Source organism: Tribolium madens, unplaced genomic scaffold (assembly GCF_015345945.1).
Source record: "Tribolium madens isolate multiple individuals breed KSU strain unplaced genomic scaffold, Tmad_KSU_1.1 Scaffold_11;HRSCAF=98;Tcas5.2_LG3b, whole genome shotgun sequence".
Taxonomy (NCBI): Eukaryota; Metazoa; Arthropoda; class Insecta; order Coleoptera; family Tenebrionidae; genus Tribolium; species Tribolium madens.
In genome coordinates this window covers 7487890-7514767 of record NW_025400975.1, presented here as the reverse complement: position 1 = coordinate 7514767, position 26878 = coordinate 7487890, and the positions used below count along the sequence as shown (strand labels likewise).

The window sequence follows — 26878 nt, the reverse complement described above, 5'->3', positions numbered from 1 at the left end:
TTTTTCTTTGTTCATTATAATACTATTTTATTTTTTTAATTTATTTTTTTAAATGCCTATTATGTCACTAAATAAGTAATAGACAATGACTACTTTATATTAAGAATGCTTTGAAATTATCAAAAATGTACGAGATTTTATGAGGGGTTATGAAGTTAATGAGATTAACGGAGAAAGTAAAAAATCTGAAATCTAAAATAATTGGTCATAGACCGATGAAAAACTGATATTTTATTACCTATTTTTTGAAACAACTTGAAAAATGATTATTTTTAAAATCCAGTAAATAGCTGTACCTGTACGGAATTTAAAAAAAAAGTGTGTACCTGAAAGAGTTGCGTTCTGGAACTAAAAGTTTTTTTTTTGTTCAATTTTTGTTCAATGGGTAAATAAAGTTTTAAGAGCAAGAAAGAAAAAAATGGTTATAGTTAAATAACGGTGAGCACACAAAAAAATTACAGACAAATAATTAATGAACACTATACCGGGTGGGGCATCGGTTACGCGCAGAAAAGAAATCCCCACTTGTAATTAAATAAAAGTGTTGAATTTTTTTACACTTACCTGAGCATTGATAAGGTACATTCCATAATTTTTTGGTAATTTTTCATTTACAAACAAAGCCAAAAAAAAATAAAAAGTAATTTTCTTACAATAAGTTGAATTCTAATTTTTATACTGAACTACACAGATTCACTTCCTGTAAGTATTTACGAAATCAGGAAAAAAATACCAATTAGATTTTGAATTAAACGCAATTTTACCATTTGGTCTGGTTTGTGTTAAAATACAAAATACGATTTTTAGTTAACCAAGTCAAAGTTTGTAATTGTGATATCAAAGTTTGATGCTCTAGCAGTATAAAAACTTGTTAGGTAAATTAGCAGAAAGTATTCATAAAACACAAAATTGTTACGGTCTCATTTATCAAAAAAATTTAGAAAAATGTTAATTAATTAGTAGACGCCTATTTAAAAAAAAACTTTTACCACCACATATTTTTCAAAATTCTGAGAATACAGTTGAAGAAACAAAGAAAATGTAAGAAAGGGTGTTGTAGAGAATTTAATTTCCTTTAAAAAAGACTTATTCTCAACAACTTTCTTTCTTACGTTTTCCTTGTATATTTAACCGCATTCGCAGCATTTTGAAAAATATGGGACGGAGCACAAATTTAAAATTTGTAAAGCTGAACATTTTTGCATTTTTTTTCAAGCAATTAGTAACCTGTGTTAAATTTAAATTAATTTAAGGAGTCCATGAATTTAAAAAAAATGTATAGAAGTTTCCACATTGAAAAATAAAATTTTTAATTTTTTCATGGCTGACTGAACGTCGGGTTGATTTGTTTAAAAGTTCAAGACTGAAACCGTTAATATTGCGTGATAATGATTTTTTTGTTTGAATTGAAAAAGTTGCCGTTTTTGGAAGAGTTAATTTGATTTTAATGCTACTAAAATTCATATTTTGCCCAAAATTAAGAAATTCTTCATGGGGTTGAATTTACAATCATGTACCACTGTAGAAATTAAAAAAAAAGCAATTGAAGCAGAAGTATTGAATTCCCAGATCAACATTTTTCACAATTTTGTGAGAGCAAGAATTGACATTTATGTTTTTTTCTCACATTGATAAGAGTGATCGGAAAAATGACAAAATTTTGGAATAAAACTGAAAACATTTTGTTTTGACAAAAATCCTCGAACAGGTCAATTTTCTTTTTAAAAAAATCAAATTTTTAACTTGATTTAAAATTGTATGTTTTTTTTTGTTGATACTATTTCACTTTTTTGGTGATTTTTTTCGAAAACTTTAATAATAATAAGTTTATTGGTGTTAACAATACAAGTAGCTACCTATTATACACAGGTCAAAAAAAAGAGCACAGAAGATAAGTAAATACATGAGAAGAAAAAAAGAAAAAAAATAGAATTACTTAATATTACTATTTTCTATTAAGTATGTAATATTTGGGTGATTAAAAAATTAAAATTAAAAGATCTATTGAATTGTCTAAAAAAAATGTCAATGACGTCATTAGTCAAAAACCAAAACGTGTAAAATTTTAAATCAAGCTGAAAATTGTGTTTTTTTTTTAAATTTGAGCATTTTTGCCAAAACAAAATATTTTCAGTTTTAATAAGTTATTTTATAATTTTGCCGCTCACTGTATAAATATTTTTAAAGGTAGATTAAACAAGACTCTATAATGTTGTAAGAATAGTTTTATCTTATTTTTTTACATTAGTGTGTTAATTCCTAAACGGAATTTACTTTATAAAAATAGTAAGAGAGGTTTGAAGAAAACACTTTTCAAAAATAATACTTTATTTAAAATTGGATGTTTTTTTTGTTGATACTATTTCACTTTTTTGGTGTTTTTTCTCGAAAACTTTAATAATAATAAGTTTATTAGTGTTAATAATACAAGTACCTACCTACTATACACAGGTCAAAAAAAAGAGCACAGAAGATAAGTAAATACACGAGAAGAAAAAAAGAGAAAAAAGAAAAAAATAGAATTACTTCATATTACTATTACATTCATTATTATGTAATATTTAATATTTAGGTGAAAATTAAAATATCTATGGAATTAGCTAAAAAAAAAGTCGATGACGTCATTAGTCAAAAACCAAAAAGTTTATTGGTGTTAACACTACAAGTACCTACTTATTATACAGTGGTCAAAAAAAGAGCACAGAAGATAACTAAAAACCCAAATACATGAGAAGAAAAAAAGAAAAAAAGTGAATTACTTAATATTACTATTTACTATTATGTAATATTTAGGTGATTAAAAAATTAAAATTAAAAGATCTATTGAATTGGCTAAGAAAAAAATGTCAAAAACCAAAAAGTGTAAAATTTTATATCAAGCTGAAAATTGTAAATTATTTAAAAATTTGAGCATTTTTGCCAAAACAAAATATTTTCAGTTTTAATAAGTTAATAATTTTGCCGCCCAAAAATTGTTGTCAAAAAATAATTAAATGTCAAAAACCAAAAAGTGTAAAATTTTATATCAAGCTGAAAATTGTGAATTATTTAAAAATTTGAGCATTTTTGCCAAAACAAAATATTTTCAGTTTTAATAAGTTAATAATTTTGCCGCCCAAAAATTGTTATCAAAAAATAATTAAAATTGTTGAAGTTATCATTAATTATGATTTCAGTGCCTTGAAATAGTCGAAAAGTCATGCAAATGTGGCCTACATTTAAAAGAAGTGCATTGCTCTAAACCCTACTTCTGCGAAACAAAATGCAAACGAATGAGGGATTGCAATAAACACCCTTGCAACAAAAAGGTCGGTATTTTGCGAAAAATGACTGTTTTCCCCCAAATTGAATTTTAGTGTTGTGATGGCAGTTGTCCACCATGTGAAAAACCCTGTGGTCGCACCCTCAATTGTGGCAATCACAAGTGCAATTCAGTGTGTCACAGAGGTCTGTGTTACCCTTGCAACCAAACCGATGTTGTGACTTGTCGTTGTGGTCAAACCAAATTAACTGTGCCGTGTGGACGAAAACATAAAACTAAACCACCAAAATGTAGCAAATTGTGTTTGTAAGTTATCACAAAATGAAAAAAAAAAAAAAACAAAACAAAAAAAAATTGCAATTTTTAGAATCCCTCCAGACTGTCACCACGAATCGAGGGAACCACACAAGTGCCACTTTGGGGATTGTCCACCGTGTAAACAAACCTGCAATAAATCTCGTCTCAAGTGCGCTCACCTTTGCAGTGCCCCTTGTCATTCTGCCGTTTTTGTGAAAATCGAAACTAAGAAGGCGTCGATGCCTTGGGAACAAATGAAACCACAATTGGAACGCAAGGCTTTGGATTGTCCCAATTGTGAAGTCCCGGTGTCAGTCACGTGTTTAGGTTTGTTATTAATAAAAATTAATTTTATACAGGGTGTTTTGTAAATAATTGATGATAAAATACCGTGCGATCAAATAAAAAATAAATTAGAGTAGGCGTCGATTAAATTCTAAACTTAAACTTGTCAGTTTCCGCCGACATTTGATATCAAAAATCAGGATTGCCATCTGAAGGATTTTAATCATCGCTTACTCTGATTTTTTTTTTGATCGTACGGTACCAGGAATGTCAAAAAAATTTGACATTTTATCTATGTATTACTAAAACGTGATAGCTCCAACTCTCTCAACCCGTGGAAAAATTAATTTAACTTACTCTCTCGCGCAGTAGCAATTTTGGACATGCTAAAAGTGAAAAACGGCAAAATGCGGAGACTAAGCAAAGATAGAAAATAAAAATTTAATGGAAAAACTATCGATTGCAAAAAAAAAGTTTCATAGAGAAAAAAGGTCTAAAAGTGCCTAAATCATTCAATCTGACACTTCAGACAGTTGTTGACATTTCGCGACAATGTCGCTCACACTCTTCAAAAAAATCAAACGAAATTTTTTTAGTCACATTAAGCTTTAATCTGCATTTTTTTTGGAACCCACTAAGAAAAAAATTGACGAAAGAGTCCCTTATCTAACATTAATTTTTCGTGGCTAACTGGAAAAATTAATTTAAATTCATTATTTTTGCGTTTTTTCAAAGCAAATTTGAATTATATTAAAACAGTTTTTTATTGATAATCGGTGAGGTTTTTGCGAAATCTTGAATTTGACTGGTTGGACACATTTTTAATTTCGATTACAAGGACCAATAATAATCATTTCCCATTCACGTAATTACCACTAAGGTGAGAACAAACCGGTTTTTATTTCTTATTGGGCAAAATTCGACAAAAACCTAGCAACGATAAGTAACTCCACCCATTTAAAAAATCGTGAATAATTATTGATTTCTGAATCGAATTTTTATAACAAATCAGCGTTTAGTGTGAGTTATCTTACTTTAATTGGATCTAATTTTGCACAATGGGTGGAGCCAACCCCAGAGCCAATATGAATCATTCTCTTTCGATTATTAGACCAATAAAAAGTAAAAAATTATGTAATGGGTTAAAGTTGAGTGTCATTGTTCGATCCTTAGCCAATCAATTACGTCTTTTATAATCAACCAATCCGAACACGTTTTAGATTTTTCGACAAGAAAAATAATTAAAATTTTTGTTTTAAAAATCGGCTTCTTCGATTTTATAGTTAAGAAAAAAAATATTATTTGAAGAATAAATGTTAATTAATTTTCTTTACTGTTAAATGTCCAAACTGTCAAATTTTGACATTTTTGAAAGATTTACATAACACTGTGAATTAAGTTCATTTATTGTGTACTAAAATTCGTATTTTGCTCTATTTTTGATTCAAAAATACCGATTCGAGTCGTTTTTAGCGGTTTTAGCCTTTATTTGATACTTCTTTAAAAAAAATTTCAAATGTTCAAAGTGCGCATAATTCGACAGATTGGTTCTTTATGTACAATCAGTGCAGAGAAAAACGGGCCTAAAAGTGCATAAATTTTGCGGTAGCAAACATCGCTTTTTAAAGCAGATAATTTACCTAAAATAAGAATAATAAAAAAACAGAAACGTTATAACAAAGAAAACCAAATCTATTAAAAAAATAAAAACAGAAGATTTACTTTTTTCATCAAATTTTCTGGTAATTTAAAAGTTTTTTTTGCAAAACTATTACAATATAGTATTCATTTTGTTTAGATACTGTGTTTCAGTTTGTCATTAGTTAATTTAGAAGCAAACCAAAAACAAAAAATATCAGGATAAGATAATTTGCGAAGGCAGAACAATTTGACAAAACTGATTTGAAAGAAAGTTTAAAAAAAGACAAAGCGACGTTAAAAACATTTAAGATAGAGTTTACAAAAAAATAAGAATGAAAGAAATAAAGTTGAAAAATTGGAAACAAGGATGTTAAAAACGAGTAACACAACATAAGAAAGAATAAAAATATGCAAACACGAATATTGGACTTTGAATTAGAAGAATGTAGGACAAAAATATTGGAGAAAGAAGAGTATCAAAAAATGGATAAAAGTAGTCAAAAAAATCGAAAAAACAGAAAACCTGAAAGTAATTTAATATAACTAAACAGGAAGACTAAATGAAACAAGAAAATAGTAAACAAAAAAAAAAACAGAAAAATACAAAAGGGTAATGTGAAAACAAGTCGGAAAAATTATTGTTTCTGAGCATTTTATGTCTATTTAATAAATTTACTAAAATTTGTACCAAAGATAATTTTTTGGTACTGAATCTATTGGTTTAGAGTTTCTTTTCCCTGAACGTAACCTTAATTCATTTTTAACATTTCTCTTTTAGTTGCCCATAATTAATTAAGTAATGGATTTTCAAGGGCAAGGTGCAAAAATTTCGAAAAATTCTAAATATTAAAGCTGGAATTTTTTTAAATTTAAATTTTCTCCATACAGGGTGATTTTGAAATCTCAACAATAAACTGGAATATTTNATATTTAAAAAAAAATAAAATTTATGTTTTTTCATCCCCATTTTTCGTACCTGCCTGATTTTCTCCCTTATTATTGACTTATAGGTTTAAATAGTGTCGTATATTTTAAAATCACCCTGTATAAATAAAAACAACTTATAGTATTTTTTTACAAAAATTATTATTAATTAATTTTTATATCAACCGTTGAGAAGAGAAATAAAGTAGTAATTTGGGGCCCCCAGTTTTTGTTTTGTTTTTCAAAACTACATAAAAATGTATAATGAATTAATTTTTTTACACGCGTCCATAATTTTATACTTAAAAAATACCAGGTGAATAAGAACTATGGAACCAAACGTTTTTACTTAAAGTATTTATTCTGTGAAAAAACTAATTGATGAATGATAAAATACTATAAAAATGTGATATGAATATTTTTATGTCTATTTAATGATATTTTTTTATAATTATTTAGTAAAGGTACAAAAATTTTGCCAATAAAAGCCTCAAATAACATTAAACAGAAAAAATAGAGTCAAAGTGCAAAATTTAAACTGTCGTAACTTTTTATAGTTAATAATGTTCCTGGGGCGCGAGTTCTGGCGCACCCTGTATACTCTTACCCTAATTGCCCATCTAAAAAATCAATTCTTCAAAAAAAGTTAGTGCGTTTAAACACTACAAAATATTTTTTATCTTAAAATGAAATCCAAAAACTGTTTGTTTTTAGTTTCACCATGTTGGCTTAAAATAATTGTAATTTGGTATGTAGAAACAAATACATTTTTTTCCTACGACCCTAACTGAAAGAAAAGTGGCTAATTATCAAAATTACAATAAAAATATTTGTAATCTCTTAGAGAGGTAAAAATTTTACCATAAAAACGGAAAAACATGCTGCTAGACTTAATAGTAAAACTGAGATATCAAGAGAAATTGTTAATTTTGAAGTCTTTCTTGCTGAAGGAAAAATTATATGTGTAGAATTAGTTGTACAAATTTTTGGAATTTAATCGAAATTTTTTTGAATTATTTGGAATTAATAAAATTATTTTTGAAATTACTGAAATTATTTGTGTGAATTACTGAAATTTTTCTGCAAGTTTTTTTTTGAATTATCAAAGATTTTTTTAAATTACGTTGAATTTCTTTGAACTATAACACAAAAATTAAGTTGAAATTATATGTAGAAAATAATCTGAAGACAATGAAATTATGATGGATTATTTTGGAATCTCAAAATGTTCAATAAAGAAAAAAAAGAAAAGATGGAGGGGCCATTAACTGTAGAATTAGTTGTACAAATTTTTGGAATTTAATTGAAATTTCTTTGAATTATTTGGAATTAATAAAATTATTTTTGGATTGTTTGGAATTACTGAAATTACTTGTGAATTAAGTACTGGAATTTTCTGAAAAAAAAAAAAACAAAAAATAGAGTCAAAGTGCAAAATTCAACAACTTCAAAATTTTTATAGTTAGAATTGTTTTAGCATTTTTTTATGTTCCTGGTATTTAATTAGGTGAGCACGAGACCTGCGACTGGCCTTGCTACCAAGCAGCCCCCTCGAGCTGTCTCCGACCATGTGGACGTCTCCTAAACTGCGAAAACCACACTTGTGCCCTTCCATGTCACTTGGTGGAAGCCCCCCCTGACAAAATCAAGGTTATTAATTAATTAATTAAAATTATTAATTAATTAAAATTCATGTTAATTAGGCCGGCCAAAATTGTGAAAAATGCGAAGCCCCGTGCTCCAAACCCCGACCTGAGGGTTGCCCCCACGAATGCCCTAAACCATGCCACCCCGGCCCTTGCCCCCCTTGCAAACAAATGCTTCGTATAAGGTGCCATTGTGGCCTTAATCAGCCTTACGTGTCATGCAACGATTGGTTGAATCCAAAGAGAGAAGAAATCCAAAGTTGTGGTAATCAGTGTCCAAGGAGTTTCGATTGTGGTCACAGATGTCGCGCAAATTGCCATTCGGGCCCCTGCCCAAATCCGGAACTTTGTCGCAGGAAAGTCAAACTGACTTGTAAATGTAAAAGGTTGAAGAAGGAGTTTTCCTGCGAGATGGTTCGTAATAATTCGGCGAAAGTTGAGTGTGATGAGGGTTGTCTCCGGAAGAAAGAGGAGGAAATTAAGCAGCAGGAAATGATCAATGAGCAAAAACGGAAAGAGGAGGAGTTGAAGAATGAGAGGGAGTTGGCCAAGTATAAGAAGATGTTTGAGAGTAAGAAGAGGACGAGGGAGCGAAGGTTGTACGAAGAAGAGGAAGAAGTTGGGTTTATTAAGAGACATTTGGTTTTGATAACCACAATCACGGGAGTTGTGGTATCTACAGTAGTGTTTTTTCTACTTAGATGATTTAGGATTTAAGGTTTTATTTAATTTGAGTTAATTTGAAAAAAAAAATTTTTTTATTTGTCACACTTAGTTCTTTGAGAAATAAAGGATTTGCACAATTTTTTGTTTTATTTCAACTCCTTGGTCTATAAAAATGATAAGCCAAGTAATCGGTAGACAGGTGATTAAATTTTTAAATATTTTTATCTTATTATTACTATATTATTACTAAGGTCAAGTACTTATTTCATTTATCATTGGGTATATTTATTCCTACTCAGCAACAGCTGCAACCACTCACTGCCTAAAAATGGATAATAAAGATTTATATGTTGTCGGTGCTGAATTTAAGGAATTACATTATGACGGGGTGAGTCAAAAATTGCTTGATTCAATATTTATTTTGTATTTAGAATTTTTGATTTGTTATTAAACATACAGTATGTCCCCGAATTGAGTTTACAAGAGGAAAAATCTTTATCTTTGATTTTACGCAAAAAATTAAAGGAAAAACATTTTTGCTATACCCGAAGCAAGCAAATCTGTAATTAAAAATTCATTGGTCTAACTCAGAAAAAAGTTCATTTTTTTGACAAATGAGTTTACACAAGTTAAATAACAAAAATGTTTGTGAAAAACATAATAAGAAACAGCTTTAAGATAAAAACCAAAGTCATTTTTAACAAGAACTTTCATTATATAATTAATAAATTAATTGTCAAAGTGACATATAGTTGTCAAATAAATGAAACCGGCAATGTGATAGGACTTAAAAGCAGAGAAAAATTATTCTAAATCAAAAATCAAGAGAAAAATTAACTTTTCTTTTCACTGAATCAGAATAATAAAGTTTTAATTACAGATTTGCTCGTTTCAGGTGAAGCAAATTTTTTTCCTTTGCAGTTTTGGCGTAAAATCAAAGATCAAAAAATTCCTCTTGTAAACCCAATCCGGGGACAAACTACTGAATAAATAGAAAAATTTGGTTTCTCAAAATAACGATATTTGAATTTAGTGTAAAACAAGATTTCTTTTTTTTTTGTAACAAAATTGTTCGACAAAACGTAAATTTTTAGTTTCTTGCATTAGAAAATAGTCTATTAATATGATTAAATGATGAGGGGATGATTTTTTCAGTTTTGGGATTGGTTTGTTCGAGTGTCTGATCTAAGTATTCACTTAAAAAACGAACCCACTTACCTGATTTCTCAATTTGCATACATATTTGGTGGTATAGCGACATTACTTCATGGTAAGTTGGAAAATAAAAAAATGCATTTTGCTGAGGCTTAAGTCAAAGTTAGAAACTTTCCAAAAAATTAAGGGATCAAAAAAATTCCTACATTTTTGGAGATTTTTAAAAATGGTCATATTTATTAATTAACGATTAAAAAAAAAACATTTTGAAGCTTCAAGTTCCTACATTTAAGATTTTTGGCAATTTTTTTAGAGCTACGGTTATAACGCAATCCTAAGAAATTTCACGAGATTTTTTTTTATAAATTTTGTTTTTGGTTCAGGGAATTTTTTTTTAGTTCAATGCATATACCGGGTAACTGCTTATTCATTTCAATTCTGTTGTCAATTTTTCGCTGAAATATCTTACTTTTCTTCGTCTTTGATTATCGATATCTCAGCAACCAATGTTCGCACAGAGAATGTAAGAAGTAGATTCAAAAACTAGAATAAATTTCCTATAATATCCGATTTTTTGAAAAAAAATTTTTTTCACCATCAAAATTAAAAAAAAAAAGAAAACTAACTTTTTTCGTAGTTTTCATGAATCTACCGCAGATTTACAAATATTGACAAATTTTTCCAGGTTTTTTACAGTTTATGGTACCACCAATAGTATAGTCGTGTAAATTTTTAAATAAATTAGACTGTTTTCTCGAATTGATCGATTTTTTGCACGGAAGTTTATTGTTTCCGAAGATTGTGTAATCTTCATCAAAACAATTTTTTTCAATAATTTTGCATTAATTTTTTTTGTTAAATAAAAAAAATCGAAATTAAAAAAATATAGTTTTTCAAAAATTAGTCAGTTCCTATTGTTTATTGATTTTTTTTTATAAAATTTCAAAGTAAAATCAATAATTTTTATTTCTTTTGAAATTTTAACAAATAACTGATGGAAAATTGTAAAAAAATCTGAAAAAAAACAATTATTTTTTTCATTTTGATAAAAAATGAAAGATTATCCAAGATTAAAAATCAGATATCTCAGTGACAAATTGACGTAAAAAGAATATAAAAAAGCAAATTAAAGCAGAATAAACAAGCTATTGGATTTAACTAAAAAAAATCCCGAAATCCGTGGACCAAAAATAAAAAAATATAAGAAACATTTCGCGCGATTACGCGAATTACGTGATAACCGTATTCTCGAAATGATTTTCTTAATCTAAATACGAGTACCATTTTTCGCTGAGTTTATCAAAAATCACCAAAAGTGTAGTAAATTTTTTTCTTCTCTTTTTTGTGGTGCAGTAAAATTTTAAAAAAATTCCAGCGTTAATTCGAGGAGGAAGATTACCTTACCTATGGTTGGGAATTTTGATTCATGGGATTGTTATAGAATGTTTGTGTTACATACTCCCAGACGTCGATAATTTTTGGCATTCGCAAACACCGATAATATTTTTAGGAAGAAGACTTCCACTTCACATCATGCTCTTATGTAAGTGAGAAAAAAAAACATAAAAAAGTTGAACAATAAAAAAAATAGTCTGTCATAAACACACTATGAAACTCTTTTAAATAAGTGAATAAAATAGCATATTTTTCATGTAATAAAAGACTTACTAAAAATCAAAAATTTCTGTAATTGGTTTTTTCTGGTTATGTAATTTTTTGTATTTTGTTTCAAAAGCTGCCACCTGCACACTTAATCTAAAAAATTATCGAATTAGCGATAAGCGATGTAAACAGAAAATTTCGATAACACCTGTTTTTTAATATACCGTGTGATCAAATGAGAGTAGGCGACGATTAATATTCTACAGTTGGCAATACATTGGCTAGGAATTTTCCAACAAACTAAAATGTCGGAAAGTCAGCAACAATAAAAATTTTCTGCTCTAAAGTGAACATTATTTCACTCAAAATGAATAAAACGCAACTTGTCACAGTTTCCGCTGACATTTGTCAAAAATCAGGATTGCCAACTGAAGCACTATAATCACCGCCTACTCATTTTTCTTTTTATTTAAAACACACAAAAACATGAATAGAAAATTTTTTGAAAGCATTTATAATTTAACTTTTTCAAGTTCCAACTGTAATTAATAGTCTTGCATCACTTCATTTACATAAACATATACTTTTTTTCATATTAATGTTCATCAAGAAGATTTACACAAAAAGCGTCATTAATTACATCAATAATGACAAAAATCTTTGTTTTTTATCCCATGTTAATTTTAATTATTTTGTGCCACCTCGGGACACATTTATTTGAAAAGAATAAATTTTTAGGGAAGATTGAGGTTAGAATTATTTGAATTTTCGCATGGTTGCCACCCTAAAATGATCCCTTTCGATGCACATTAATATGAAAACGAATATAATTTTAAAAGTTTATGGAAAAAAAAATTACAGATCCCTGTTTCGTTTACAATTCCTCGATCGGGGTTGCTAAAGCGCGACTCCCATCATGGGCAGAGCCCTTCGCTGTGGGCTTGGGTTCTGTTCTAATCGACATTCCGTACGACATTGTGAGCGTCAATTTCCTCCATTGGACTTGGCACGACACTGACCCCAATATCGAAGACAGACACTATTGGGTCCCCTGGAATTCCTACTATTTTCACGCCACTTTTGCCGCAAGTTTCACTTTTTGGTTCCACTTTACACGAAAACTGATTTGCAAAAGTAACGGAAAATGGATCGCTGATAAAAAGTAATCAATTAATTTAACCCCAAAGTTTTAATCAGAGATTTTAGCCCCAAGAAGGAGGTTTTGTGTTCGATTATTGCCGGGGTTTTGGGCACACCAGGCGGAATTCTCATGTTTATACCGATTTATCACCCTTTACACGACATTTACAAAATTCACTCTGAAGTTACTTTTTTCATACTGTTTGTTGTCTTCCTTCTGATAATATGGTCGGCGGATCGAACGGCCAGACGAGACAAGAAAAAAAATACACAACACACCACACATTGGAGTACTTGGTTACTAATTTTACATTTATTAATACACTACACCAGTTTTTTGTTAATCCCAATATTGTTTAATCCTGAGGATGAAATTGCAATTGGTGTCAAAGAACCAATCGGGGCTTGTGATGAATATGTCCCAATTCAAACCGCATTCGGAATGGTGAGTTAACTCGTTTTGAAAGTAAAATCAATAAATAATTTTCAGACTTTGCAAAAACGCAAATATTTGTGTGCGAGTGATTACGACGAGAAATATTTCGATTGGCATTGTTTACCTGGGGGCAAGCCCCCGTCCGAAGGGGCCTACTGGTACACAGCCTGCGGGGTCCCACTCCCAAACAGAGTCGAAACAATCGTCATAATCAGCCTAATTTGTTTGTTGGGCGCCACTGTATACGCAAATTTACATTTCAGGTCAAGTGGTGATCAAGTATTCGCTGAAAAAACTGTCAAAACAAAAAAAGTAAAAAGACACTAAATCAATAAAAAATCCCCTAAATTATCAAAAGATTTTAATTTAAGAATACAAAATTCACAACTGAACTTTCACTAAAACTGAAAACGGATTCATTGCGATACAGAAATTTTGGGATTGAAAACGCGACAAAAGAAGTGCTCATTTAAGTAGTATTTTCGATTAACCTTAAAAATTATATTAGAAACTAGCTTAAATCTATACAGAAAACCACCTCAAATTGACCACTCAATGGTAGTGGTAATTAGGAGGTCAGCGGCGTCATAAAATTACTTTTAACAATATCCTCCAGTTTGTTGTTGGTACACTTCAATTGTGTCCCCCTCCTCCATACCGAGAGATGTCGGGGTGTCCGTCTCATTGATTGGGGTCCCGTCGAATCGGAATCTCACGACTTGCATGCTCAAGCCCTGGAATTATGACCCAATTATACCAGTCAAGGTCACTACACTGGGGAGTGTAAACAATGAATCACTCACTCACTTATCGGCGTAATTATGTTACAACTAACCGAAGAATTGAGATAAAAGTGGACTCACCGCTCTTTCACAATAAGCCCCCATCAGCTTCCTGAGAGGGGTGTGCTTTTTGATCTTGAACTGGACTACGGCGTTGTCTTGTCCAAGGACTTTGAGATTGATATGTTCCGTTTCATTGCTCTGGAGGGCCCCAAAAATTGAGTATTAAATCAAAATGAACACAAAAAATGATGGTTTATGGTTAGGAAGAAAAGTCATGTTTACCTTCTTTTCATCACCCATTTTTGGCAAATTTGGTTGTAGCTTCTAGGGGTATTTAAGACCGAAGTTGGTGCGAAAATGCAAACGGTTTTACTGGAATTTGATGCACTTTAAACCGTTTTATCAACAGACACGCAGCTTGCCGCTACAAATAATGGCCGGCTTGCTTGCAAAGTAGCGGTAACTGCTGCCGGAAGTGACTACGCGGTTAGTCAAAACCGGCTTTAGACATTCAAATTTTACACTTCCGGTGACAATATTAACAAGCATTTACCATTTTGTAATGACAAAACACACTCACAACAACTTTGTAAATTAATTAAACTATTTAAGCCTTGTCCTGGAAATACATTTATTATGTTACCTTTAGTTTAACAAAATTTTAGTAATGGAATCGACTGTCATTTCATGTTTTTTACGACAGATGGCAACCCCACGTTTCATTTCTTCAGTGCTGCCACAACTCTTGGTGTAAAAAACCCAGAAATACACAAAATCGAAAATCAAAAAGCTTCTAGAAAATCACAATTAAGGCTTTCCGAAAATATTTCAGTTTGAATTATACCATAAATAGATTAGAAGAGAGTGAGAGGTAAGTAATTTACGAGTGTTTGAATTGGAAAATTTAGGTTATATTTTTAGGTGTCTCAGAGAAAATGATTATACCAGTTCGTTGTTTCACTTGTGGGAAAGTTATTGGAAATAAATGGGAGGCTTATCTGGGGCTTTTACAAGCTGAATATACGGAAGGAGATGCGTTGGATGCTTTGGGGTTGAAGAGGTACTGTTGTCGAAGAATGCTCCTGGGACACGTTGATCTTATTGAAAAGTTACTCAATTATGCCCCATTAGAGAAATAAGCTGTAGTGATAAGTTTTTAAGTAAGTTTAATTTTACGACATGTAAAAAGGCCTTTTTAAATACATTTTGTGATTCCAATAACTTTTTCCCAAACCAGCCTTTTTGCATATCCTTTTTATCCCTTTATTATTGCTTAAGGATGACTATGCATTTTTTAAGTCATGCGTTGAGACAGATTTTTTGCCAAATTTGTGGTTTATACAGGGGTGAACCCAAAGTAACGCCCCAAAGCCATAATTCTAACAGTCATTAAAAACAAGTGGGTTTTATTTTTGAATATGAATTTTGTGCGTTATTTTTGGTTTAGCCTGTATATATTTTTACAGGTATTCAAAAAATAATTAGACATTTCTCATTTGATAGACGTACTCGAGTTATTACTTATTATTCGTGTTAAAAGAAAAAAAAAACAATAAATTTGTATTTATTTATTATTTAAACAATAAACCTGTACAGAACAAATTCCATAATGGACAGCACTGTAACGAAAAATCAATTGATTAAATAGTTTTTTGTATGACAAAGGAGAAAACAGGGAGGAAAAGACATTTTCCTCGAGTGTAATACATATAATTTTTCCTACGATCCAATAAGAAAAATAGTTTCTCTCGATATTCCAGCTGCGCCATTGGGTAATATTTTTACTTCCCTGAGAAATTATATTTTTATTGTAATTTTGAGATGAGGGAGGTAAAATCTTGTTGACCATTGGAAAAACTTACTTTCTGTTAGGGTCGTAGAAAAACAGTTTAAAAATCAGATCAACTATTAAGTAATGTTTCTTAGTGACGACGTGCGATGAAAAACCCTCCTTTTCAGGCCAATTTTTATTTGTTTCGAGTAGTTTTTAGTGCATAGATCACTAAAACATTAATACAAAATACATTTATTTCGTGACTACTTGTTAGAATCTAATTTGACTATTTATTTATTAATCAAAAAAAGCAACAAATATGATAGTAAATATAATAAAGTTAAATAATAAATCTCATTTCAGAGGGGATTTTAAGTAAACTTTTTTAGATTCAATATCACTGGACTATTAGTGTTATTATTATTAGTGGTCCGAGAACAATACACTTATATTAATATTGACACTTTTTAAGCCAGATAATTACTACAAAATAATTAATCTTACTTTCTTCAGGGTTTTGTTATATCTTAAGAGATTAGAGTATAACATTGTGTCCTTATTTAAAAAGATAAATGAAAATGTTTTTAATTTACTAAGATTGGAAGATTTAGTTGACTAGTAATTCCTGTCCATTTTGAAAAAACAAGTGGAAATCTCTTAAAATATATACTTAACAGTTAAGCAAGACGAAAGTATATCACCGTTTGATATTTTTTTTTAAATATCGTCGAGAGTTACATCTACTTGAAAAAATAATCACTTCAGACTTCGTTTCTTTAAAGCAAAATATCAGCTACTTATCAATTATCACTCAAGCTATTTTCCCAATGAAAAATATATCCTTACCGATATTAGATATCTTGTAAAATTACACACTATAGTAGGTACGTAAAAATATGAATTTGAGTAATTCCATGCCAAAACGATCACTTTTTTAAAACTCATTGTTTCTGGTTTTCGTAAATTTGAGATATTTTATAGAATGTGTAAAAATGAGAGACACGTATTTCACCGTTTTTTATGTTGAAAAAACAGGGATGTATAAAATTAAGTACTTCGGAGCAAAAAGAATTTTTATCTAAAGAACAAATTAACATATTAAAACTTTTTTTTTCATAATAGGTACATTACGGACATAATAATACATGTATTCTAAAAAAAAAATTATTAACAAATAATTTAAAAATGTATTGTTTAAACAAAAAAAAACAATTTTACTTTTTTTTGAAAATTGACATTTTTTTATGTCTAATAATGATATTGATGATCTTGTATACCAGGTGAATAAAAAGTATGGAACCAAACGTTTTTTGCTTAAACTATTTATTTTTTGAAAAAACTAATTGATGAGTGCTAAAGTACTATAAAAATGTGATGATTTAACAAGAATAAATTTTTTCGAAATTTCCTTTTATTTTTGAGTTCTACAAAAAAAATAATTTTTTTAAATGGCAACCCACTATAAAATCATTTTTCTCATAAAAGCTATACTCTAAGGATTACAACTATCTGCTTTATTTTTAATTTTTTCAAAAAATTTTTTCACATAAATTGCAATTTTGACAAAAAAATCGCATAACTCAAAAACAAAACAAAATCTCGTTCTGAAATTACGATCACACTTTTTATATTACTTTAATTTATATTAATTATTATTTTCCGGAGGCAAATGATTAAAAATAAAACCGCTTGGTTCCATACTTTATATTCACCCTGTATCTTTTTTTTTATAATTATTTAATAAAGGTACGATAATTTTGCCAATAAAAGCCACAAATAACATTTGACAAAGTTACAATTTAGGATACAGCTTCCTTGTTTCCTCTTCTAATAGCCTGTAGCAAAAAAACATGGAAAATTATTTTTCCAACAGAAATAAAATTGAAACTCTCATAACTTCGAAATTTTTATAGATATATTTTTTTGACATTTTTTTCATGCTCCTGGTATCTTACCTTACGTTGGTATGGGACTTTTGACACAGCCTGTATAATCTAATCGACAAGTTGAAAGAATTTGCGATTTTTTAAATGATCATTTTAGTCGAGCGAAGCTCATGAAAGGTATGCGAAATCTACATACTTTTATTTTAATATCAGAAAATAGAATAAAAAAAATTAAGAGTACTCTTTCTCAACCGAGGAATTTGTTTTTATTATTGATATTTTTTGAAAAATAAATATTTATAAGTTATTGGAAATTATGTGTTTTCTATAATTTCTGTAATTTTTTTCAAAAAAAAATGTTTTTCAGCCATTTTTAAACGTCCCTCTTGAAACTTATGTGAAGACATAGTAAAAATATGAAAATTTTTACATAAGTTTTTTGAGAATTTAGAAACCTGCGTAATTGTTTATTTTTGTGTTTTAACAATATATTTTTAAATTATTTGTTAATAACAAATTTTTAGAATACATGTATTATCACGTCCGTAGTGTACCTATTATTATATCTATTATTAAAAAAAAATCGTTTCAATATGTTGATTTGCTCTTTAGATAAAAATTCTTTTTGTTACGAGGTACGTAATTTTGTACATACCTGTTTTTTCAACATTGAAAAAATAAAAAACGGTGTGTGTAAAAAACGTGTCACTTATTTTTACACGTTCTATAACATATCTCAAATTTACAAAAATCAGAAACAATGAGTTTTAAAAGTGATGAAATTACTCATTTGTAAATTCGATATATCTACATGAGATAGCGGCCCCTAAAAATACGCAATTATGTATCACAATGCAACACAAGCACAATAAATTAATTGGACGAAGGCAACTACAAGGAGAAGAACTTCAGAAAGGCCGAAGGAGGAACAGGACTGGGCGGAGTAATTCCCCCGGCTTCTTGAAGTCTCGCCCGGAATTCCGGGCACTGATCGGCTATACACGGGTGCCCGGAGGACCTCCAAAACAGGCATCGACAATACCGACACAACGACAACATTTCTGCATATTGGCGGTCTTCGCTCAATCCGAAGGACCTATCAAGAAAAAGAGTTTTGGTTTTGGATAGGCACAATCGAAGCAATCTCAACGAATAATTCGATAGTTGTCTATCATTCGAATTATTCGATAGTAGAAAATACATTCATTCGTTAAAAATCATTCATTATGAAGAAACGAATAAAAGCGAATTATCGAATAAAATCATTTGTTTCTTTCTCACGTACAGTTAGTAATGTGTTTATCTCACTCTAATAATTCATTTCCTCAATGTTTAGTGGATCATGTTTGTAATTTGTATCCAAACTTACCAGATAAACTGAAATTAGAAACCGAATTGAAAGTTTTATACAATGATGTCAACATTTTTGGCGAATCACAAAATTTAGAACACATGATGCAGTTTATATTTTCTAATTCATTACAAAGTGATGTACCAGAAATTTATAAACTATTATCAATTATTTTGTCATTACCTGCTATCTCAGCTTCTACCGAAAGATCTTTTTCTGCATTAAAAAGAATAAAAACTTTTGTAAGAAATTCCACAAGTCAAAACCGTTTAAATAATTTGTCCATAATATCAATAGAAAAAGCGTTTTTGAAAGAACTTCAAGAAAACTCACTTTTACGACAACATAATAGACCACTTCGCTGCACAAAAAGAAAGAAGAATTGATCTCACCTATAAAGATATTTAAATTCAATTCTTACACATTTTTTAATAAGAAAATTTTTGATTTTACTTTACCGAGTATAGCTATTATAGTGTACATATTTAGTTTTGTTATCATGTTATCGTACATGAATGTTTTTTATTTAGTTTTTTTTGCCAGAATTTTTTGGTAATATATTATTAACCTTGTTGAATATTTGTTGATTTTGTATATTTTATAAGATTTTCTTTGATTTTGTTACTAACTGTCTGATCCTAACAATTAAAACAATCCTGTACCCAAATCTTTTCCTAACAAGAGATCACTCCCGTTGGTTCTTGCCGAACAATATTATTTATAAAATTAGTAACAGTACCTAACAAACAACTTTATCAAAAATTATTTACTAATTTATTTACTAATTTATAATTAAATAATATTGACCAACTAGAGTGGACCAAAATTTTTATATTGCCACTGGTTTGTACCTACTCAAATTTTGCCAAGCACGTGCGCGTATGAAAACAATTTGGGTTTTAAGAAATTGCTATTAAAAAAAAACAAAACAATACGGTCTAAATTTTTCGCCTCTCAGTCATTAACTCTTCTGTTTTTGAAAAAACTCTTTCGCAGGTCGCAGGTGTAGATAAATGATTTTGATTGAGTTATCAAATGATTTGAACTATCGAATGAACCATTCTCCCACCATTTATTTGCTCAAGCGATTGAATAAAATAAATGAATGATTCATTCGATAGTTCAGATCATTCGTCAAAATTATTCGATTTTCCCAACACTAGTTTTGGACCCCTAAACAACTCACTTTTTGAGGGAGTGATAGATGTCTTTCCAGTCGACTTTCTCGCAGTTTTTTGGTAAAACTAGCTCGATTTGATTGGGTGAAAAGTGGAATTGGGTTAACTCCCTCCAGACGCGTTGCTCCCCCACAATTGTGGCCATTTGCTCGCACGTTTCTGCACTAGCTGTCAAGTCTCTATGATCCGACAATCTTAAAATAATCTCCCGGAGGCATTCTTCCGGGAGTTGTAGCAACTGCGGGCGCGACTCCGGGCTGAGTTCGCAGATTTGCATATTAGCGGCCATTTTGAGTATGCGTTCAATTTTGGCGGTGTGCTCACTCCACAGCATTTGGGAGCCGAGGAGGCCGCCCCAGCAAGACGAGCGTTCCGCTTCGCTCAGCGATCTTAAATTTTTTAACAGTTGACGGAAATTTCGGGGATTGTGTTGACTTGTCACCGCTTGACTTGCGACCTCTTCCAACATTGCTAGAAGCACCTTTTGGGCGCATCCCGACAATGCGGTCATTTGTTGGCCGATGAGTAGTCCTAATAAAGCGCAAATGTAGTTGAAGCGGCGGACGTCTCTAACGGCGCTCATGAAGTCCAGTTTTTTTACAGCCTCGTTTAATTCGTTAAAACCTGCTATCTGAAAAGGGAATGGGTAATTAAAGTGGTTTTAGAAGGGGGGCGCTACTTCTTTTGTTGATTTTATTGTTATGTGGCAATGGGGTTGGATGGCAGTTTCGGTATTTCCATATGTGGAGGGTTCGTCTGCGCCACTTTGTCTAAAAAATAATTACACAATTTAATTTGTACGAAAATCAGGAATAAATAATATTTGTAAAATAAAAATTATGCATCGTAGAGTATTTTAACCTGTTTTTAAACTTGACCCAATAACATTTTATACACTTTTTTGAGTCTTTAAGACCTTTAGAAATGTAAAAAAACGTGTTATGGATCAATTTTAAAGTTGAATTTTTTTTTGATTTTTGTACCCTTATTTTTGACTTTATTACTCAATATCTCAAAAACTATGCATCGTAGAGTATTTTAACTGGTTGCATCGTGTTCAGCGCGTAATTTTACATCTAGAAAACCATATTTCAAGCGTTTTTACGACTTTTAGGAAATTGACCATTTTACGATTTTACTACCGCTCACCTTGAAAAACTCAAAAAATTCGTAATTTTTTAAACTTGACCCAAATGTAAAATGTAAAATCTAAATGTAAAAAGCGTTATATGGATGTATTTTAAGGTTAAAAATTTTTTTGATTTTCGTCGAAATTTTGGTCGATTTTTGGCACCCGGAGCGGTCTATTGCCAATAACTCCGGACTTATTGGTAATAACCTCTTATGTTTGGTATCGTTGGAAAGCAAATTTAATTTTCTATCATATAAAAAAAGATCAGTGTTCAACGATAAATAGTTATCGAGAAAATTTGTGACAAAGTCAAAAGTATGGAAAATATAAATCCGACTATAACTTCAAAACTATTAGGAATTTTGCAGGTTCTTTGACGCTAATCGATTCCCCGGAACATTTGACATAGGTTTACGTCAAAATATTATATCATTGAGGCACAGTTTTGCTGAAATTTACAAAATAAAAAACAGTAAAAATTTGTTAAGAATTAGTGTTTTTAAAAACATGTCTCAATTTAAACCTATCTTATCTGATTTTTTTTATGTATTGTCATACGAATATATATATATATATACAGGGTGCGCCAGAACTCGCGCCCCAGAGAAAATTTTCAAGTAAGGTAAGATACCAGGAACATGAAAAAAATTATCTGTCAAAAAATTTTGACATTTATTTTTTGACATTTGAATTTTTTTATATCTATTTAATGATACTGATGATCTTGTATATGTTTTTTTTTTACAATTATTTAGTAAAGTGACAAAAATTTTGCCACTAAAAGCCACAACTAACATTGAATACAGTTACAATTTAGGATACAGCTTCCTTGTTTCCTCTTTTAATAGCCTATAGCAAAAAAACTTGGAAAATTATTTTTCCAACAGAAATAAATAGAGTCAAAGTGCAAAACTTTAAACCCTCACTTCGTAATTTTTATAGATAAAATTTTTTTAACATTTTTTCCATGTTCCTGGTATCTTACCTTATATGGCATTTTTCTGTAGGGCGCGAGTTCTGGCGCATCCTGTATATCTGATTGATTTTGACGCGCTGATTACGAATTTGCCAAGCATTTTGCGTTATCTCTTCTAGTTTCGCCGTAATCGGCGTTCAAAAATTAAAAATTGTCAAAATTGTGAAACTTTAAATGCGTTTTTTCTACGAAACTGTAAGACTTAGAGCAAAAAGCTGAAAACCATTAGAATCTACTTTAAATTATCTATCTAATGACGTAAACCGGAAGTCGCTCTGGGTTATGGTTCCGGGTTCAGAGCCATTTTTAGTTTTTTTCATAAAAAAATTGTCAAAAACTATGAGTCCTAAGGTCAAAACAGTTTGTATACATGCGTATTCTACGGTTAATTTTACATATAGTACTAGTTTTTCATAAGAATCAAAAATTATTGATTTTTGGGTCAAAATCGGATACTTCTAGCGTTATTTTTAACTTTACTACTCACTTTCAAAAACTCAAAAAAAATCGATTTTTTTAAATTGCGACCCAATAACTTTCAAGCACTTTTTTGAGTCTTTAACACCTCTAGAAATGTAAAAAAAAACCTTTGTTTATATGTTATGTTGTTTGTTATATGTATCAATTTTAAAGTTGAAAGTTTTTTTGATTTTTGTCGATTTTTGGGAGAGTTAAATCTCGAAATTATTAAAAAAAAATCGTGACCTCTGTGGGTGCACAATTTAGTACAATTCTCAGTAAAAAAGACGTTTTTGAAAGCAAAGGTAGCTACACAATTTTTGATAGCACAAAAAGTTACCCTAAATGCAAATTTTTATAAATCTATCTCAATCTCAACTGTTTACTGAGACAACTGAAAAGAATACTGGAGACTCTGGCTCCCTTAGGAAGCATTTTCAGGATTTTTCTATTTTAACCTAAGGAACCACCCGAAATCTTTTAACGGCTTTCCCCGACAAAATGTATAACAACGATCAATTATTAACGGCACGGAAATTATTAGATTTGAATTAATCAAACCAAATCTAAGCTATAAATAAATACAATGTAATAGGCAGTAACAGTGACAACATTATGATTTTTTGTAACAGAAAAGCAAGCAGAAACACAGAAACAAAATTTAAAGCTTTACAGCAATCTTACGTTTTAAACAAACACTCTAATTACAAAATAAAATTGAAGGACTGTAAACACTCAAGACTTGTCCTCTTTGATGGAAGGAGTTGTCGTTAATTGTATAATTACGTTTTTCTAATTAGTGACACAATTTTAATCAGAAAGTTGTGATTAAATTCCGAGCTTCGAAGATGAGAATTTTACTAATTGTGTGTTTCCACTTTTGCAAATCTTTAACGATGGAAGACGAAATGGCCCACAATATTTTAAAAGTGTATTCGCTGTTTTCTCCCCAAAATACCAAAATTTCAGTGACTCAATTAAGCAAAAAAATCAACACGGATCACTCTCTCATGACAGAATTAATAAGAGACTTTTACAAAAGAGACGTTACCGTAAAAGTCAGAAATTACGCTCTTAACAAAAGAATTACAACGACTTACAATTATATTTCTATTTATAGACACAAACAGAGACTTCAATCACCATATTATTACGACGATCACATAATTATTGTGCAAGAAGCTCATATTTTAGAGAAATTCTTACACGAGATTCCCTTCGATGTAATCCCAAATAACAGAGCCAACTACATTTTCTATCTGATGACCGATCATTTTTTCGATGAAATACAAGCACAAATGAAACTTTTTTGGACAAAATTTCAAGTTTCAAGCTTAATTTTCATTACAGCGTGCAATTATGTCCATCTTTACCGTCCATTTGGGCTATTTCAATCGCTCCCTTTATCCGCATTTCTGCATCGAAAATTTAGAAATAATCCAATAATGAAACTAAACGGCCATGTACTAAAAATATCGATGTTTGCACGAAATCCGACTGCAGTAAAAGAAAATAAAAATAGAGTTTTCAGCGGAGTTGATGGAAATATCTTGGCCCAATTATCAAAAAGCATGAATTTTACTGCCGATATTTTTGAGGAATTTTCTTTCTATGGGCAAATTTTCCCAAATGGTAGTGTCACAGGCACTTTGGGGGCTGTGGTTAAGGGGGCTGTTGATTTAGCAATGAATGGGAGATTTATACTCGGGCAGGAATATGACTATGTGGAGTTTACTGCCCCTTACAGTAATGACAAAATCTGCGTGGTTGCACCCAAATCTGGACGAATTCCACACTGGGCTGAAATTTTCCACAGTTTCAGGTTAAAAGTTTGGTTGTTGATTTTTCTGGTGATTTTCCTCTCGTTGCTGATTTGGTATGCGTTCAAGAGAAATTGGGGAAAAGTCTGGATAGAAATGTTGAGCATTTTCATAAACGTTCCAGTTAAACTGGCGTTAAGTTGGGAACGAAAAATATTTTTGACGTTTCTATTGCAATTTCTGGTGATAATAAATGGGGTTTTTCAAGGGAATCTCATCAAGACTTTCAGTGCCGTGTCCTACTACCCCGATATTAACACTTTAGAAGAGTTGGATAATTCTGGACTGAAAATTCTAACTTCACTCGGAGTTTTCAACAATAACGAATCAGAATTGTTTAAAAACTTGCAAAAAAAAGTTGTGGATAGGAACCAATCCGCGATTGAACGAGTCGCTTATCGTGGAGATATTGTGGCATTAGAACGCAAAAACGACGCTAATTTATTCAAATCTGTTTATGTTTCTTCTGATGGTACTTCCCTGATACATCTTGTGCAGGAATGTCCCATTTCGTACCATCTTGGGTTTATTGTAACCGAAGGTTCGCCCTATTTGCCTCGACTAAACCAATTGATAACAAGAATGTTCGAAGGTGGTTTAACGAAGAAGTGGTACAATGACATGTCCCAAAAGATTATAATGAAAATGAGGTTCGGCAAACATGTTGAAGAAAATCGAAAAGTGAAGGCATTTTCTTTGTATGACATGCAGTTGGTGTTTTTAACCCTGGTTTTGGGTTTGATGGTCTCTATGGTTGTTTTTGTTTGCGAACGTGTGCTCTTTTGCTACAGAAAATATTTAATTGTGTACGAGGTTGTCCAATAAAGAGTTTTTTCTTTACTGGAATTAGTTTTTTAATCATAAATCAAGAAGGAATTAGCATAATTGACCCTGAAACTGGGTGGTTTTCATAAATATTGTGGAATATTTCTAGTTCTAGACTACTAGTCATACAGTGTGTTAAAAAAAGTTTGTAAACTATTTAAGGAAGTAATAGTATGGACCAAAATAAACAAAAAAATCTTAATAAACATGGGCCCGCAAAGTAACGGTTTCGGAGATATCAAATGTGAATATTTTTAGAATTTCTAGTAGAAGCTTCTTTTTTCTTTGAATAGACTGAAAATAAATTTTTCAAAAAAAGAATAATTTTCGATATCTTCGAAACCTGAAATATTTTACAATATTTTTGAATACATGACATAGGTACATATAAAATTATTTTTTTAATTGTCAGTAAAGTTAAGAAACAAGTTTCTAAAATGTGTATAATATTGTTGAGTAATATTTCAAATTTTTATATAATTTAAAGAATTGCGATTTCAGAATTCGGATAATAAACCCCATATTTGTGATAAAAAAAATTGAACATAAAATCCTACTTAAATTGTTAAGTTTATTTAAAATAAATTTTACAACCGAAGTTAGTTAGAATCTTGAAACTCAAAAAAATGTTTACAGTTTAGTACCAACGCCATAGTTGCAGTAGTGGAATAATTTGAAGAAACTATAATTGCAAATATTATATCTTTTGCAACAAGAAAATGGAAGTAGAGAATCAATAAATACATATAAGGTAAGATTACCAGGAACATGGAAAAAATGTTACAAAAATTCTGTCTATAAAAATTTTGATGTTATGAGAGTTTAAATCTTGCACTTTGACTCTATTTATTTCTGTTGAAAAAATAATTTTTCAAGTTTTTTGTGCTTCAGGCTATTAGAAGAAAAAAGAAGGAAGCTGATTTTTTAAATTGTATCTCTGTTCAATGTTATTTGTGGCTTTTATTGGCAAAATTTTTGTACCTTTTCTAAATAATTGTAAAGAAAAACATAAAAAAGGTCATCAGTACCATTAAATAGACAAAAAAATATCAAATGTCAAAAAATAAATGTCAAAATTTTTGACACAGAATTTTTTAAACATTTTTTCCATGTTCCTGGTATCTTCTCTTACTTGAAATTTTTTTCTGGGGCGCAAATTCTGGCACATCCTGTATATAAAATTGTTTTTTTCTGATATCGTCTGTAAAGTTGAAAAAATAGTACGTAAAGTGTGCGTGATATTGTTGAGTAAAATTTTTTTTATATAACTTTTTATTCCTCTATTGATTCATATTTGTGAACATCAAATCACAAATTTTCTAGAATTCAAAATAAATTTTACAACAGAAGTTTTTGCCAAAATTGCAATTTATGTATTTTTTTTAAATTTAGAATACTGTAGATAGTTGTAATTCTTAGATCATAACCTTCATGAGAAAAATGGTGTTATAGTGGGTTGCCATTTAAAAAAAAAAATTGTAGAACTCAAAAACAAAAAGAAAATTTTGAAATCAATTATTTTTTCCAAAAAATAAATACTTTAAACGTTTGGTTTCATACTTTTTATTCACCTGTTTTGTGACAAGAAAATGGAAGTAGAGGATTATTAAATTATTTCAATATTTTTTGTATATAAAT

General features: G+C 30.1%; 5 protein-coding genes across 7 annotated transcripts in view; 3 read left to right on the top strand and 2 right to left on the bottom strand.

The window, feature by feature from the left end:
• The window catches only part of LOC123006061 (NF-X1-type zinc finger protein NFXL1), a 10947-nt gene extending 2089 nt beyond the window's left edge, over window positions 1-8858 (top strand). For all 3 annotated transcript variants that reach the window (XM_044400438.1, XM_044400255.1, XM_044400344.1), the window contains 5 exons: window positions 3177-3308; window positions 3357-3568; window positions 3630-3886; window positions 7917-8059; window positions 8113-8858. In XM_044400438.1, coding sequence (XP_044256373.1) covers window positions 3177-3308; window positions 3357-3568; window positions 3630-3886; window positions 7917-8059; window positions 8113-8760 — 1392 coding nt within the window. In that variant the 3' untranslated portion in view covers window positions 8761-8858. The remainder of the gene's footprint in view (window positions 1-3176; window positions 3309-3356; window positions 3569-3629; window positions 3887-7916; window positions 8060-8112) is intronic.
• Window positions 8859-8996: 138 nt separating this feature from the next.
• On the top strand, window positions 8997-13411 carry LOC123006216. The gene is made up of 6 exons (XM_044400561.1): window positions 8997-9109; window positions 9877-9991; window positions 11252-11419; window positions 12340-12640; window positions 12685-13063; window positions 13109-13411. The coding sequence occupies exons 1-6, from the start codon at window positions 9050-9052 to the stop codon at window positions 13379-13381; spliced, it is 1296 nt and encodes a 431-aa protein (XP_044256496.1). The 5' UTR covers window positions 8997-9049; the 3' UTR covers window positions 13382-13411.
• On the bottom strand, window positions 13399-14314 carry LOC123006279 (small ubiquitin-related modifier 3). The gene is made up of 3 exons (XM_044400693.1): window positions 14122-14314; window positions 13918-14037; window positions 13399-13788 (listed from the first exon to the last, which is right to left on the bottom strand). The coding sequence occupies exons 1-3, from the start codon at window positions 14137-14139 to the stop codon at window positions 13654-13656; spliced, it is 273 nt and encodes a 90-aa protein (XP_044256628.1). The 5' UTR covers window positions 14140-14314; the 3' UTR covers window positions 13399-13653.
• A 236-nt stretch (window positions 14315-14550) lies between these two features.
• LOC123006352 (DNA-directed RNA polymerases I, II, and III subunit RPABC5) lies at window positions 14551-15057 on the top strand. The gene is made up of 2 exons (XM_044400813.1): window positions 14551-14710; window positions 14761-15057. The coding sequence occupies exon 2, from the start codon at window positions 14775-14777 to the stop codon at window positions 14976-14978; it is 204 nt and encodes a 67-aa protein (XP_044256748.1). The 5' UTR covers window positions 14551-14710; window positions 14761-14774; the 3' UTR covers window positions 14979-15057.
• Window positions 15058-17562: 2505 nt separating this feature from the next.
• The window catches only part of LOC123015641 (F-box only protein 25), a 14967-nt gene continuing 5651 nt past the window's right edge, over window positions 17563-26878 (bottom strand). The window contains exons 2-4 of the mRNA XM_044415510.1: window positions 20708-20798; window positions 20037-20659; window positions 17563-18595 (exon numbers count right to left, since the gene is read on the bottom strand). Coding sequence (XP_044271445.1) covers window positions 18391-18595; window positions 20037-20659; window positions 20708-20798 — 919 coding nt within the window. The 3' untranslated portion in view covers window positions 17563-18390. The remainder of the gene's footprint in view (window positions 18596-20036; window positions 20660-20707; window positions 20799-26878) is intronic.

Coding starts and splice junctions, on each gene's coding strand:
- LOC123006279 (XM_044400693.1), bottom strand. Junction 13,789..13,917: donor GGGCTTATTGTGAAAGAGCG/GTGAGTCCACTT, acceptor TCATAATTCCAG/GGCTTGAGCATGCAAGTCGT.
- LOC123006216 (XM_044400561.1), top strand. CDS start 9,050: ATGGATAATAAAGATTTATATGTTGTCGGTGCTGAATTTAAGGAATTA. Junction 12,641..12,684: donor AAATGGATCGCTGATAAAAA/GTAATCAATTAA, acceptor CAGAGATTTTAG/CCCCAAGAAGGAGGTTTTGT. Junction 13,064..13,108: donor TTCAAACCGCATTCGGAATG/GTGAGTTAACTC, acceptor AATAATTTTCAG/ACTTTGCAAAAACGCAAATA.
- LOC123006352 (XM_044400813.1), top strand. CDS start 14,775: ATGATTATACCAGTTCGTTGTTTCACTTGTGGGAAAGTTATTGGAAAT.